This window comes from Lithobates pipiens, unplaced genomic scaffold (assembly GCF_037356315.1).
Source record: "Lithobates pipiens isolate NorthernLeopardFrog02 unplaced genomic scaffold, aLitPip1_a1.2 Scaffold_8, whole genome shotgun sequence".
Lineage (NCBI taxonomy): Eukaryota > Metazoa > Chordata > Amphibia > Anura > Ranidae > Lithobates > Lithobates pipiens.
In genome coordinates, this window is record NW_027507903.1 from 486,818,481 (window position 1) to 486,834,923 (window position 16,443).

At 48.7% G+C, this 16,443-nt stretch overlaps 1 protein-coding gene across 2 annotated transcripts in view; it reads right to left on the bottom strand.

Moving 5' to 3' along the window:
* The window catches only part of LOC143960401 (potassium voltage-gated channel subfamily KQT member 1-like), a 136,497-nt gene extending 120,309 nt beyond the window's left edge, over nt 1-16,188 (bottom strand). For both annotated transcript variants that reach the window (XM_077468985.1, XM_077468984.1), the window contains exons 1-2: nt 16,053-16,188; nt 14,288-14,780 (exon numbers count right to left, since the gene is read on the bottom strand). In XM_077468985.1, the coding sequence (XP_077325111.1) occupies nt 14,288-14,610 (323 nt within the window). In that variant the 5' untranslated portion in view covers nt 14,611-14,780; nt 16,053-16,188. The remainder of the gene's footprint in view (nt 1-14,287; nt 14,781-16,052) is intronic.
* Nucleotides 16,189-16,443: the final 255 nt, after the last annotated feature.

Below are 16,443 nucleotides of genomic sequence, written 5' to 3' on the forward strand. Positions count from 1 at the left end.
ATTACATGTCAAATGTGGGAGGAGTGTTTAAAGCTGAACTTCCCTTTTTGGGTGGAGCTCCACTTTAAGTTCTCAAAATGATAATTACAATGACTTCTCATGAAGCCAATCACCAATTGTAATCATAAACGCAGCATTTAGGGCCCACTAAGACTAACGCATGTTATCACAACGCACGACAGTGTGTCATGTCAGCAGTGGCAGCCCATCCATTAGGATCGTCACCCCCTATATGAATAATGGATAGCATGAATCTATCCACGGCCGCTATTCAGGTGTCCAGGCCCTTTCAGGATGCCGGGCGCATAAATTACAGTGACAGGGTTTTTTTAAGCACCTAATTAGAGCCATAGGCTTCAAAATAGGAAGGGCTCAGAGTGCAGAGCATTGCGCCATGAGCCCACACAGGTGTTACAACAGCGAATGAATATTTGCTGTTCTAATACTGATCCTCAATCCAGCCAATCAAAAGCAGGTCTGAGACCCGTTTTCCGATTGGCCGAAAAGAGAAGACTCCCAATTAGACTGCCGAGGAGGAGGGAGGAAACGGAAGCCACCGATGCCCATAGAGAGCAGAGGAAGGGAAAGCTGTCGCCACCGCCGCCGAGCAAGGGAAGCCGCCGGTGAAGCGCTGCATAGATGGGGTAAGTGCACCAGACACGCCCGCCAACCGAGGGGGCGGTATGGTTTGCCACCCCCCAAAAAACAATTACCACCAGCCGCCACTGTGCTGCAGTGCTGTTCATTTTGAATGGCTTCCGAACACACTAGTGCAGTGATGGCAAACCTTGGCACCCCAGATGTTTTGGAACTACATTTCCTATGATGCTCAACTACACTGCAGAGAATGTAGTTCCAAAACATCTGGGGTGCCAAGGTTTGCCATCACTGCACTACGGTAATGGTAGCATGTTTTGGTGAGTTAGAAAACATAGGTCATGTCTAATTTTTTTCCTACCTTCTGGTTGCATTGACAGGCCATTGTGTTCAATGGGTTGTCTTAATGCAATGCACGTTAATGTGCAACATAGCGCCCATTAATGAACGTGCGCTAAAGAGCCACAAAAATGGAGATGGACCCTTACCCCTTCATGTTGTCTTGATTACATTAAAAATGTTGTCTATTTACTAATTCTTTGAAAATGTACTGTTTTCCCCAGATGCTACAAAGTGCTCACAGTTTAGCAGCCTGCCCCTCTCTCCCCCATGGTATATTTATGTCACGGTAACATAAATTAGTTAATCACTGTCAAATGTCACTGATCACCAGCTGAGAATTGATATCCTGGATTTCTAATAAAAAGATAAAGATTTCCTATTCTGATGAATGTATTTTTTAATGCCATTCTCCCCAGGATCTCAACCAGTACACCCTCGGGGGGTAATGCTCACTTCTGCTTGTTAAACTCTTTATTTAATATTGGTTGTGGTTTTAGATATTTATCAAGATAAAGTGACACCTTTATAAGGTGTACTTGGCATTCCCTTTTTTAGCGTTAAGAAAACCTGATATGTCCTCATAGTAAATTATCTCCCTATTGAGTGTTTACATTCTTCCTGCATGTGAGTGGGCATGCAGCTTCAGCAGAATATTGCCATGCGCTTTGGTGGGTGGCTTCTATAGCTCAACCCTAGCACCCACAAAAATGTATAAAAAAAAAACTCTGCTGGGTTCTATAACCATTTTTGTCCCTACTGGGGAGATCTGCCACCACTTACTGTCCGAGTAATACCTGTAGATGAAATGGTGGGTATGTTAGTGGGAAATCACTTCTTCGAGGACACATATAAAACATAAAAGTACGTTAGAATAGTGGGAAAAGGTTAAAAAACCTGGTTGTCTCTGCACAGATGTCTATTGAAATCGCTACAGAAGTCGCCACTTTTGGGAATCAGTGTGGTGCCGCAAAGTCAGCGTCACAACGATTCGGATGGTACCGTTGCCGGCAATTGTTTGATTTGGCATGCAATATGATATGTCAAAACATGTTAAATCGGCCTGGTGTGAATGTCCAGGCCCTGGTCCAGGCAGAGGGCTGACCTTTAATGGATGGATGAGTAGGTATAACCTAGATAACACTCGTATGTGATGCTGAGCCTCTGTGACTGACAGAATTGAAATTCAATGAATGAAATGGGTGGGTCAGGGACAGTTAGGCTGCGAAAGAAGTGATAGATGATGCTGGATGTCCTCCAGCCAGGAAATGAGGAGGGCCGTATCTGACCTGCTGTAGCTTTTAAAACACATCGTGGGAAACTCACAGTGTGCAGTGAAATCAGAATAAGCAATTTCAGTAGAGGAGAAGAGCCTGTCCAATTCAAGACTGAAGTTAAGCTTGGAGCTTTAACCTCCTGCGACCGCTCACAGTAGTTATACTATGAGTGGGCGGAAGGTGCAGGCTCGGCAATGTACATGTACGTTGAAGGCTTGCTTCCAATTTGGGGAGCACATGCACTCTCCCCCTGCTGACCTGTGCTAAGTTTGCAGCATGAGTTTGGCAGCAGATTTTAGCCAATGATTTCAGCTGAAACCTGCTGATTGGCTGTGTCCAATCACACACAGAGTTTTGTGTTTACAAGCACAAAGAACTCTGTGTACAGAGAATAGTGATCTGGCTGTTTCTTCTCCCTGAAAAGCAAGGAGAAAAAACAGCCAGATCTGTAAGTAAAATCAGAACACATTACACACTTTTCACTTGTTAGGCAAACAGTTAACCCCTTTATTGCTCATAGATGTTAACCCCTTCCCAGCCAATGCCATTAGTACAGTGTCAGTGTACAGTATTATCACTGATCACTGTATTAATGTCAATAGTGACATCAGTGTCAGCCTGCCAATGTCTGTTAGCACTAGATTGCCCGCCACTCTATCGCTGTCACAATATAAGCCGCTGATCACTGCAGGGCTGTCTTAATAGCATCATGGGCCCCTGGGCAAAGTAATGCTCTGGGGCCCCTACAATGGAGACAGCACAGGTAAACAGAGATAAAGTAGGTAGGAGTCAGACAGCAAAGAAAGAGTGAGAAAATACTACATACATAAAGTAACAAAGCTGTACTGTGCATATAATATATCTGCTAGATTGATACCTCCCCAGCACTCTGGCTCCTCTACATTCCAAATATCCCCCCAGCACTCTGACCCCTCTACACCCCAGATATCCACCCAGCACTCTGACCCCTCTACACCCCAGATATCCACCCAGCACTCTGACCCCTCTACACCCCAGATATCCACCCAGCACTCTGACCCCTCTACACCCCAGATATCCCCCCAGCACTCTGACCCCTCTACACCCCAGATATCCACCCAGCACTCTGACCCCTCTACACCCCAGATATCCACCCAGCACTCTGACCCCTCTACACCCCAGATATCCACCCAGCACTCTGACCCCTCTACACCCCAGATATCCCCCCAGCACTCTGACCCCTCTACACCCCAGATATCCACCCAGCACTCTGACCCCTCTACACCCCAGATATCCACCCAGCACTCTGACCCCTCTACACCCCAGATATCCCCCCAGCACTCTGGCTCCTCTACATCCCAAATATCCCCCCAGCACTCTGACCCCTCTACACCCCAGATATCCCCCCAGCACTCTGCCCCCTCTACACCCCAGATATCCTCCCCAGCACTCTGACCCCTCTACACCCCAGATATCCCCCCTCCCCCACAGCACTCTGACCCCTCTACACCCCAGATATCCCCCCTCCCCCACAGCACTCTGACCCCTCTACATCCCAGATATGCCTCCAGCACCCTGACCCCTCTACACCCAAGATATCCCCCCCCCCCACACTCTGGCTCCTCTACATCCCAAATATCCCCCCAGCACTCTGACCCCTCTACACCCCTGATATCCCCGCAGCACTCTGACCCCTCTACATCCCAGATATGCCTCCAGCACCCTGACCCCTCTACACCCCAGATATCCACCCAGCACTCTGATCCCTCTACACCTCAGATATCCCCAGCACTCTGATCCCTCTACACTCCAGATATCCCCCATCACTCTGATCCCTCTACACCAAAAATATCCCCCCAACACTCTGACCCCTCTACACCCCAGATATGCAACCAGCACTCTGACCCCTCTACATCCCAGATATCCCCCCAGCACTCTGACCCCTCTACATCCCAGATATCCCCCCAGCACTCTGACCCCTCTACATCCCAGATATTCCCCCTGCACTCTGACCCCTCTACACCCCAGATATCCTCCCAGGACTGTTACCCCCTCTACATCCCAGATATCCCCCCAGCACTCTGACCCCTCTACATCCCAGATATCCCCCAGCACTCTGATTCCTCTACAGCCCAGATATCCCCCCCAGCACTCTGACCCCTTTACACCCCAGATATCCCCCAGCACCCTGATCCCTCTACACCAAAGATATCCCCCCAACACTCTGACTCCTCTACACCCCAGATATCCCCCCAGCACTCTGACCTCTCTACACCCCAGATATCCCCCCAGCACTCTGACCCCTCTACATCCCAGATATCCCCCGCCAGCACTCTGATCCATTTACACCCCAGATATCCCCCAGCACCCTGACCCATTTATATCCCAGATATCCCCCCCAGCGCCCTGACCCCTCTACATCCCAGATATCCCCCCAGAACTCTGACCCATCTACACTCCAGATATCCCCCCAGGACTGTGACCCCCTCTACATCCCAGATATCCCCCTAGTACTCTGAACCCTCTACATCCCAGACAGCCCCCAGCACTCTGACCTCTCTACACCCCAGATATCCCCCAGTACTCTGACCCCTCTACATCCCAGATACCCCCCCCCCAGCATTCTGATCCCTCTACACCCCAGATATCCCCCCAGCACTCTGACCCCCTTTACACTCCAGATATCCCCCCAGCACTCTGACCCCTCTACACCTTAGATATCCCCACCAGCCCTCTGACCCCTCTACACCCCAGCACTCTGACCCCTCTACATCCCAGATATCCCCCAGGCACTCAGACCTCTCTACACCCCAGATATCCCCCCAGCACTCTGACCCCTCTACATGCCAGATATCCCCCCAGCATTCTGATCCCTCTACACTCCAGATATCCCCTAGCACTCTGACCCCTCTACACCCCAGATATCCCCCCAGCACCCTGAACCCTCTACAGCCCAGATATCCCCCCAGCACTCTGACCCCTTTACACCCCAGATATCCCCCCAGCACTCTGACCCCTCTACACCCCAGATATCCCCCAGCACTCTGACCCCGCTACAACCCAGATATGCCCCCAGCATTCTGACCTCTCTACACCCCAGATATCCCCCCAGCACTCTGACCCCTCTACAACCCAGATATCCCCCCAGCACTCTGACCCCTCTACACCCCAGATATCCCCCCAGCACTGTGACCCCCCTACACCCAAAATATCCCCCCAGCACTCTGACCCCGCTACACCCCAGATATCCCCCCAGCACTCTGACCCCGCTACAACCCAGATATGCCCCCAGCATTCTGACCTCTCTACACCCCAGATATCCCCCCAACACTCTGACCCCTCTACAACCCAGATATCCCCCCAGCACTCTGACCCCTTTACATCCCAGATATCCCCCCCAGCACTCTGACCCCTCTACACCCTAGATATCCCCCCCCCCCAGCCCTCTGACCCCTCTACACCCCAGATATCCCCCCAGCACTCTGACCCCTCTACACCCTAGATATCCCCACCAGCCCTCTGACCCCTCTACACCCCAGATAGCCCCCAGCACTCTGACCCCTCTACATCCCAGATACCTCCCAGCACTCTGACCCCTCTACACCCAAGATATCCCCCCAGCACTCTGACCCCTCTACACCCCAGATATCCCCCCTAGCACTCTGACCCCTCTACACCCTAGATATTCCCCCCAGCACTGTTACCATATACTATAAGATACCCCTTGTATTGTGTCCCCACTACATCCCTGATACCCCATACACTGTGGCCTCTCTACATCCCTGATACCTCTAGCACTATAGCCACCCATGCTACCCCAAGCATTGCTACCCCCTATACACCCCAGATCCCCCCTCAGCATTGTTTTCCCCCATCCACCCTTAATATCCCCAAGCACCATTATCCCATCCATATAGTACCCCCTTTCCAGTGGAGATACAGTGCATGTAAAATTTTGGTTATTTGCCCACCTCCAGCACTGGAGTCACCTATACCAATCACACAGGCAGAAGGAGGGGCAGAGGAGGGAGCATCCCTCCGGCATTTCAAGCCCTTTGGTGCAGGACAGCTGTGCTCAACATGACACCATCCACAATGCTACTTCCGCAGGTGGGCTCTCAGTGCTGCTGACTCAGCAGCTCCTACTCCGGCTCCTACCCCGTGGCCTTTCAAGCTGCCCGGGGAAGGGTCAGAGCAACACTGGCACTCCAGCCCTGCCCCTCCCTGCTGGCTGTGAAATAATAGGTATTGTTCTGCACAGCATGGTGCACCGCTGCCAGCCTGCCTCCCCTGTGTATCCATCACTCTCAGTGCCATTATGGGGCCCTCAATTTTGGGGCAGCGTGGACTCAGCTGCCAGCTGCCTTGGGGAAAGTGCAGGGGCCTCCCATGCAGCTGGGGCCCCTAGGCAGTGCCCAGATGTGCCCACGCATTAAAGTGGTTGTATACTCGATTTTTAAACTTTTACCTACAGGAAAGCCTATAATAAGGCTTACCTGTAGGTAAAAAAAATATCTCCTAAACCTGTACGGTTTAGAAGATATCCCCCTCGGTATGCGCCGCTGACTGCAGCGGCGCATGCGCACAAGGGGATTCTCGGGATTCTGAAAATCCGGCAGTGGCCGGCGGCCGGAATGAAATCTCCCGCGTGCATGCGCGGGAGTGACGATATCGCGGCTCCGGCCACTCACAGCGCCGGAGCCGCGATACCCGGAAGAAACGCCGAGGGAGCATGTCAGCTCCCTCGGCGTGGATCGGGCCAGATGTTGGGGCTTCGTTCTAAGGTAAGTATTTCATAATGAGCTAGTATGCGGTGCATACTAGCTCATTATGCCTTTTGCTTTGCAGGTTTAAAAAAATGAAAAATAAATGTGCGGGTTTACTACCGCTTTAAGACAGCCCTGGATCACTGCCATTACCAAGTATAGTGTCTATAGCTGCGTAAATTCCTGTATGTAAACTCTATGACTTTCATACAAGCCAATTAATACACTTATTGTATTTTTTTTTTTTTTTTACCAAAGACATGTAGCAGAATACATTTTGGCCAAAAATTTATGAAGACATTTTACTTTTTGAGTTTTTTTTATTGGATATGTTTTATAACATTTGTTTGTGTGATAAAATTATATACATTTCATTTGTGTACAGTGTTACAAGAACGCACAATTGCCAGTTAAAGTAGCACAGTGCTGAATAGCAAAACCTGTCCTGGTCATGAAGGGGGTAAAACCTTCCTGTGATCAAGTGGTTAAAGTGGTTCTAATAGCAGAATTTTTTTTATCTTAATGCATTCTATGCATTAAGATAAAAAAAAAACATTCTGTGTGCAGCAGAATACTTACCTGAGCTCCATCTTGATCCAGCGATGTGCCTCTCCCTCCTCCTGATCAGCTGAGACAAAGTCAGCGAGCCAATAGGGAGAGAGAGGAGGGGGGCCGAGTCATGGCTCCATTTCTAAATGGACACACAGAGCAGTGGCTTGGCTCGGGTGCCCCCATAGCAAGCTGCTTGCTGTGGGGGCACTTGGCAGGAGGGAGGGGCCAGGAGCCCTCAAAATGGACCTGAGAAGAGGAGGATCTGGGCTGCTCTGTGCAAAACCACTGCACAGATCAGGTAAGTATGACACATTTGTTATTTTTAAACAACAAAAAAAACAAGACTTTATTATCACTTTAAAGGAAAAGCATGGGCTTTAAAAAACCAAACACATATACTCACCTCCATGCTGCAACTGTCCCACATCAGCTCCAAGACAGAGAACTGAGCAATCACATGACCGCTGATCGCTCAGTTCTTTGCCCCAAACAGAGAGCTCTGCCCCTCTGGCTCAATGGAGCAATCAGGCAGTGGGATGGATCCCAACAATACTGTCGGGATCCTTCCCGAGCCTGCACAGCTCTGCTCAGTCAGCTGACTCTGGGTCACAGGAGACTGAAAGTAATTGTAGTCTTGTGACCCACAACAGAACTATGGTCAAAAAAGCTTTGCACAAAATGTAAAGTCTTTTCTACTCGGTCTAAACTACTAATAAAAAACATTTTTAATTGGAGCTGAGCTTTGATGAATTTGTAACCTGTGTGACATCACCTAATAGCCTTCTCCCGCTTGCAGATAAATTGGAACTATCCATTGGCATTGCATTGCAAACTGGGGGTGGAGGGGCCCGCAGATCAGATGCCATGTGGAACGGGCACAGAAGCCGATAATATCCTCACGCCGCACAGCACACACCAGGATAAAGCTGCAGATTATCTCAGCCACTCACTGCAACATCTGCCCAGCTGACGGAGCTTATCCACACTCAGCGATTACCGCCTGAGCCCGCTGTCCTCGAAAGAGGGGCCGATCCCAAAACCTGGCAAGAAACCATCAGAAAATCCTGGATCTTTTGCCCGGGTGACAGCAGGGACGGAAGGATGGGGGGCACCAACATTGTTTACAGAGAGTGATAAAGGGGGAGCCCTGCTGACCTAAAGTGAACCCACCACCAAAAAAACAAAATCGTCCTATTGAAACAACAAAGAAATAGGTTTTCTGTTTTAAAATTCGATGCCTTTAGATTCACACCTAGGCATCACGTTAACGGGAGCAAAACATGCATTTAACAACATGCTATAGGTTAGACATGCTAGCAGCTAAAGTTAACCACTTCAGCTCCGGATGGTTTTTCCTCTTTCATAACCGGGGCATTTTTTTGCTAGTCAGCTCTGCGTTACTTTAACTGGCAATTGCGCTGTAATGCAACACTGTATGCAAATGAAATTGATGACATTTTTATCAAACAAAAAAGCAATTTTTTTGGTGGTATTTGATTACTATTGGGTTTTTGAATTTTTTATTATATAAATAAAAAAAATATATTTTCTACATTCTACTATAAAACATATTCAATACAATAAAATGTCATCATAAATTTAGGCCAAAATGTATTCTGCTACATTTGTTTGATAACAAAAAATCTCAATAACTGTAGATTAATTTGTTTGTGTGAAAGTTATAGCATCTACAAACTATGGTATATATATATTTGAAAATTGATCAGTCCTGATGTACTGACGGCCTATCTAATTTCTTGAGGCCCTAAAATGCCAGGAGAGTACAAATACCCCCAAATTACCCCTTTTTGGAAAGTAGACAGTCTGGGGCATTTAGTAAGAGGCATGGCAAGTTTTCTGAAGTTGTAATTTTGTATCACATTTAAAAAAAAAAACAATAAGAAATCAAATAAAATGTGGGCTTTATTAACAATTTTGTTAGTTTTATTTATTTTTATATATTGTTACCAATGCGATCATCTGGTGTGACGTCACACCCGAGCAATGCACCATTCAGCAGGGGCGACCCAACATCGGGGGGAAACGACGATTATCCTCCGGGGGGATCTACCCTTCTTCTTCTCCCGCTACACTGCACCGCGTTCTCCCTCCAGTGTCCCCCTGTGTGTGCGTTCTCCCTCCAGTGTCCCCCTGTGTGTGTGTGCGTTCTTCCTCCAGTGTCCCCCTGTGTGTGTTCTCCCTCCAGTGTCCCCCTGTGTGTGTGTGTGCGTTCTCCCTCCAGTGTCCCCCTGTGTGTGTGTGCATTCTCCCTCCAGTGTCCCCCTGTGTGTGCGTTCTCCGTCCAGTGCCCCCCTGTGAGTGCGTTCTCCCTCTAGTGTCCCCCTGTGTGTGCGTTCTCCCTCTAGTGTCCCCATGTGTGTGCGTTCTCTCTCCAGTGTCCCCCTGTGTGTGTGTTCTCCCACCAGTGTCCCCCCGTGTGTGCGTTCTCCCTCCAGTGTCCCCCCGTGTGTGCGTTCTCCCTCCAGTGTCCCCCCGTGTGTGCGTTCTCCCTCCAGTGTCCCCGTGTGTGCATTCTCCCTCCAGTGTCCCCCCGTGTGCGTTCTCCCTTCAGTGTCCCCCTGTGTGTGCGCATTCTCCCTCCAGTGTCCCCCTGTGTGTGTGTGCATTCTCCCTCCAGTGTCCCCTGTGTGTGTGTGCGTTCTTCCTCCAGTGTCCCCCTGTGTGTGCGTTCTCCCTCTAGTGTCCCCCTGTGTGTGTGTTCTCCCTCCAGTGTCCCCCTGTGTGTGCGTTCTCCCTCCAGTGTCCCCCCATGTGTGCGTTCTCCCTCCAGTTTACCCCCTTGTGTGCGTTCTCCCTCTAGTGTCCCCCTGTGTGTGTGTGCGTGTTCTCCCTCCAGTGTCCCCATGTGTGTGTGTGCATTCTCCCTCCAGTGTCCCCCTGTGTGTGTGTGCATTCGCCCTCTAGTGTCCCCCCGTGTGTGCGTTCTCCCTCCAGTGTCCCCCGTGTGTGTGTTCTCCCTCCAGTGTCCCCCTGTGTGTGTGTGCGTTCTCCCTCCAGTGTCCCCCTGTGTGTGCATAAAATGTGGGCTTTATTAACAATTTTGTTAGTTTTATTTATTTTTATATATTGTTACCAATGCGATCATCTGGTGTGACGTCAACACTCTGCATGCGCAGATCATCAGAAACATTATTTGACGATCAGCGAAGCATGTGCACAGAGCTGTCAATGACCCGAGCAATGCACCACTCAGCAGGGGCAACCCAACATCAGGGGGAAATGACCGATTATCCTCCGGGGGGATCTACCCTTCTTCTTCTCCCGCTACACTGCACCGCGTTCTCCCTCCAGTGTCCCCCTGTGTGTGCGTTCTCCCTCTAGTGTCCCCCTGTGTGTGTGCGTTCTCCCTCTAGTGTCCCCGTGTGTGTGTTCTCCCTCCAGTATCCCCCTGTGTGTGTGTGCGTTCTCCCTCCAGTGTCCCCCTGTGTGTGTGTGTGTTCTTCCTCCAGTGTCCCCCTGTGTGTGTTCTCCCTCCAGTGTCCCCCTGTGTGTGTGTGTGTGCGTTCTCCCTCCAGTGTCCCCCTGTGTGTGTGTGCATTCTCCCTCAAGTGTCCCCCTGTGTGTGTGTGCGTTCTCCGTCCAGTGCCCCCTGTGAGTGCGTTCTCCCTCTAGTGTCCCCCTGTGTGTGCGTTCTCCCTCTAGTGTCCCCCTGTGCGTGCGTTCTCTCTCCAGTGTCCCCCTGTGTGTGTGTTCTCCCGCCAGTGTCCCCCCCGTGTGTGCGTTCTCCCTCCAGTGTCCCCCCGTGTGTGCGTTCTCCCTCCAGTGTTCCCCTGTGGATGTGTGCGTGTTCTCCCTCCAGTGTTCCCCTGTGTGTGTGTGCATTCTCCCTCCAGTGTCCCCCTGTGTGTGCATTCTCCCTCCAGTGTCCACGTGTGTGCATTCTCCCTCCAGTGTCCCCCCGTGTGTGCGTTCTCCCTTCAGTGTCCCCCTGTGTGTGCGCATTCTCCCTCCAGTGTCCCCCTGTGTGTGTGTGCATTCTCCCTCCAGTGTCCCCCTGTGTGTGTGTGCGTTCTTCCTCCAGTGTCCCTCTGTGTGTGCGTTCTCCCTCTAGTGTCCCCCTGTGTATGTGTTCTCCCTCCAGTGTTTCCCTGTGTGTGCGTTCTCCCTCCAGTGTCCCCCTGTGTGTGCGTTCTCCCTCCAGTTTACCCCTGTGTGTGCGTTCTCCCTCTAGTGTCCCCCTGTGTGTGTGTGCACGTTCTCCCTCCAGTGTCCCCCTGTGTGTGTGTGCATTCTCCCTCCAGTGTCCCCCTGTGTGTGTGTGCATTCGCCCTCTAGTGTCCCCCCGTGTGTGCGTTCTCCCTCCAGTGTCCCCCCGTGTGTGCGTTCTCCCTCCAGTGTCCCCCTGTGTGTGTGTGCGTTCTCCCTCCAGTGTACCCCTGTGAAGGTGTGGCTTGAGTGTGGGGACCAAGGGGGCCCCAAGATCTTCTATTGCCCAGAGTTGTCAGTCCGCCCCTGGTATTAACATTACCCTTTCCTGGGGACACCCAAACTCAATTATTTGCGGGGGGGGGGGGGGGGTCCACACATTGTTAGCCATAATGTAGGTGTGATGGCCAGGTGAGCACAAACTTTTGGATGTATATTACAATAATAACAATTATGATGCTGGATCAGAAGCTCTCCTTCTGCCCTAAAGCTACAGCAACACATGGGAGATCTAGACTTGCTCTCGGCGGGAGAAGAAGACCTAGCCTACGTAGATACCAAACCCATCAAGAAGAGAAAACAGTCACCATTCAACTAGAAAAGAAACGTGCATGATTGGGGTTATTAGCTACAAAGTACTCTAAAGCCTGGCAGACACGATGAGAATATCTGATGAATGATCATCCATTTATTTGGATGCTAGTCTCATATCGAAAGTTATAGGTTACTAAAGTTCCAAAAATTCACTTAAGACAAAAGTGATGTAATGTGTTGTGACTTATTGTATTGTAATGTATTCTGTAGTTTTGGAGCATGTGTGGTCTTGGTCTTCCGATTTTGTTCGGATGAATACTGTACAACTTAAACGAAAATCATACTTTCTGGTATTGTATGAGAAAAATGTTTGTGTTTGCACCGGTTGCGATCGGCTCTCAAAACCTGTGTACTAATAATCAGATTATCGTAGGATCGATTCAAAAGTGGTATTTTTTATCTGATTTTCTGATAGTGTGTACTAGGCATTAAGGTATTCAGATTTCCAAAAGTCATCAGTGGCAGTTTCACATGGGCACCGTCTCGTCTGATCGGCGCGGGATCTACAAACAGATACCCTGCTAAATCAGAGAACTTTTGTGACATCCATGTCCAAACTGGAGCCTTCTGGACCCGTGTTGGATCCATGGCTGGCTGGATGGAAATGGACTTGCCTTTATTTACATTAGACTACCTCTGATCTATCATGGTTAGATCCAGAAAAATGGAACAGGACGCAGACCTTATCCATTTATTTGACTGACTACCAACCGTGTGAAAGGGGTCTTATTTGAACTACGGTATTTGTATCAATTACTGCCTCCTAGTCCTTTCTTAAAATTGAACACTGTTTAAAATGTAGTACAAAAGTTGCATAGGCCATCACTAGGTATATAATCATTTGTGGTCTGCAGAGGCAAAACTGTGTGCAATAAGCTTAGAGGGCAGCGAAATGACAATGTTGGCGGCTGCAGTCATGTGTGACCGCACGTGCCGCCAATGCATGTGCGGCTTTCTTGCCTCCTATTCCAATATGATACTCTTTCTCTCTGAGCTCCTTGTAGGCCGCTGTAGGCAAACCTGCACAGCAGGACATGGAGTTTCCAAAAACTTTCATACAGTGAGTTAATATTGACTATTGACAGAGTTGTAATCTGTATCGTCCTACTTTACCATATCAAATTTGGCAGCTGGAAACACTTTAAATAAAACTTGTAGTGAATAGTACAGGGAATGCTTTTGTTGTTCTCCCTTGAAATTACTAGTTCTCTGGCTGTCATTAAAGTAGATCTAAACCCAGCCAAAAAAATGTCAACAATGTTATTTTAAAAGATGTTTTAAATCTTTTCAAATATTAAAAAAAAAACCTTGTTGATCCGGCCATAAAGGTCCTTGTTCAGGCACTTCATGTGATAGAGTGACAACTGTCTCCCAACTGTGCTCCTGCGTTGTCACTCTATCATATGTACCCCTGGTGGAGGCTACAAATGGCCATGCTGACACACATTGTGCAGGCATGGTCCCCTGTTGTCACTATCAGAAGATAGTTCAAAGCAATGATGAGCAGCTGACACTGTAGCGAGTGCTTGTAGACAGGAAGTGGCTAATAGAGATCAGCAGCATTAAGATGGAAAAATGGATCAAATTTTATAACACAAATGGCGATTGTTTATGATGCAAAGAGCAAATTAAATGTCATTCGGTTACGTTTTTTGTCTCATTTAAATTGTAGGACTGACTGCAGAAAACAAAAACCCCCCAAATTGAAAACTGTCTGCCTATCCAGAGGACAAGAGTGAGTAGGTTACTTTTTTTTTTTCCGAATGGACAATACCCCAGCTCAGCAATCCCGCCAGCAGAGACCTGAATTATGCATTCTCAATCTGACAATGGGGAAATGGAGGAGATAGTAAATGTGTTATCGGTGTAATAGAGACAGGAGGAGGACAGGAGACTTGCTACAGAGATAAGAGGGACACTAGAACAGGCTCAGGTGACCAGTGAGGATAGCGATGAGTTCGCCCATAAGCGCAAATTTGCAAATGGGGGGCGAGGGTGAGGTAAGAACATACTCACACATTGAAATGGTATATCAAGCAACGCCAACCGCTGGGTCTTTCCAAGAAGTTGTAGATGTCACCCTGCATGCTGGTTCGAGTGAGATAGTGGCGATAGAAACACTTGGGGTAGTAGTCCGGTTGCCCTTCTTTCACGCCCCCAGTTGGGCTGCTCATCTGCAGTGTGGGGTCCTGGGCAGAACAGGGGGTCCCAGAGCCATTGTTTAAGGGGGGATCGGGGCTGAGGGACACGGAGGAGTAATGCATAGGGTCCGTGGCAGGGGGGGCTGTGTAGAAGCTGTAAAGGGGGAGCCCCCTGCACTCCCCCGAACTGCACGACATGGCGCAGACTGCTGCTGATCAATATTTCACATCCTCAGCTGCCGGTGTTGGATTGCAAGCTCCCTCGGGACCTGATCCCTCTTATCAGTGTCTTGCTCAGAGTCACCGCAGACAGGATCACAGATGTGTCACTCGGTGTCACCTGCTGTCACCCGCTGTCACTCATAGCTCTGAAACAAGAAGAACAACACAAGGTCAGTGCACCTGGCAGGCTTAGAGCACAGCACGAAATAGACACAAATGACAAAAAAAAAAAAAAAAAACACATGCAGGACAAAATCCATCAATCTTTTCAGGCTTATTCAATAAGCTGGTGCAGAGAGGCCGACTGAGTTACATAATACGCATAACTCTTACTGTCACCAACAGTGATCTGCCAATGCAGCACCACAGCTGTCCCTCTGTCGGAGTATTACAAGTCTCAGAGTGCTCCATAGCGTTGGGACTTGTAGTCCTGTAACAGTTGCATGATCCAAAGTTTCAAGCTATGATACAGGTTGGTCATGCACTTTAAATGCTTTGCCAAAATAGCAATTCCCAGCTTCATTACTCTTCATTAGGGTAGCTAAATACCTAATAACACTTTCCACATACCCCCAGGGATGAATAAAGTGGTATAAATTGATTTCTGAACAATCAAGTTTCCAAATAATGTAAAATTTAGTGTTATAGATTGTGTAATATTTTTTTAAAACTTAACAGCATCATGACAGACTTTCTTTAACAAGCTCCTGCGGACCTGGTGTCAATAAGTTGCGACGGAGGTGTAACGCAAATTCAAATACATTTTCCGATACACCAGGAAATATCTGTAACCAGTAGTTGATCATTTTGTTTCTAAAAAAAAAAGAGCGTAATTTTTAACTCGCCAAATGCAAAATGCGCTGTTTTAGCGGTTGAAAGCTGCTTGTTAAAGACAGTTAAAAAGACATTTTTGCAAATGTGTGTACACCTGTAAAAAAAAATGGAGATAAATAATTCTAATTTCCATCGCTGTCAGGACGCCATTGCTCTTTCTGCAATTTAAAAAATGCAAAGAATTACCTTTGGATTGAAACACTGTTCCCCTTTCTGGATCAACTAAATTATATTTTCGTATTTCAATTTATGTCGCATCCATCCCTCTGCAGATCATTAGACCATACATTCAATTTTAGTAAACACGACTGTCTGTTAAGTGGAATTGCTTCGCAGTGGTGTATTTGCCCTTTGTGCCCGCTGCAGACTATTACATAGTGATGTGCCACTAAAGTATTCTGCAGACTATTGCGCTAACCTATGCCCTCTGCAGATTGTTGCACTAAGGGCAGACTATTGCACTGCTGCAGACGTTAGCACGCAATGAACCCCCACCAACTTTTGCAGCAGTAAATTAATTTTAATTCCAGCAGAGGTCAGCTGTATCAGAGGTAAAGAATTTTGTGCCATGGCAAACACATTACCTGCAGGACCTGGTCCTCCTTGCGGTGACATTTAGGGACGGTCAGCCTTCAGTGGTCTCACCAGACTCTGCCATTAACCCCTTGATGTACAGGGCTCTTGTCAGCCATCCATGCCTTGTTCAGCACCTGCCTGTGGGTGTGTGGGGCTCTCTGCCTCTCCACTGAAGGCTCAGGCTGTGACCCCTCCTCCTGGCTCATCAATGCCTAACCCCCTCCCCATCCATCCTGCAGAGAACGGTAATGCCATTCTTCCTACTCAACCACAGCACTACCTGTGCCATTTCTATCCACCCCCCTGCAGAGGCACTAAAAGTCCCAGGACTTACACGCATCACTACCAAACACAGGACATGCAAGGCATAGCTAATAATATTTTAAACTAAAATCCAGG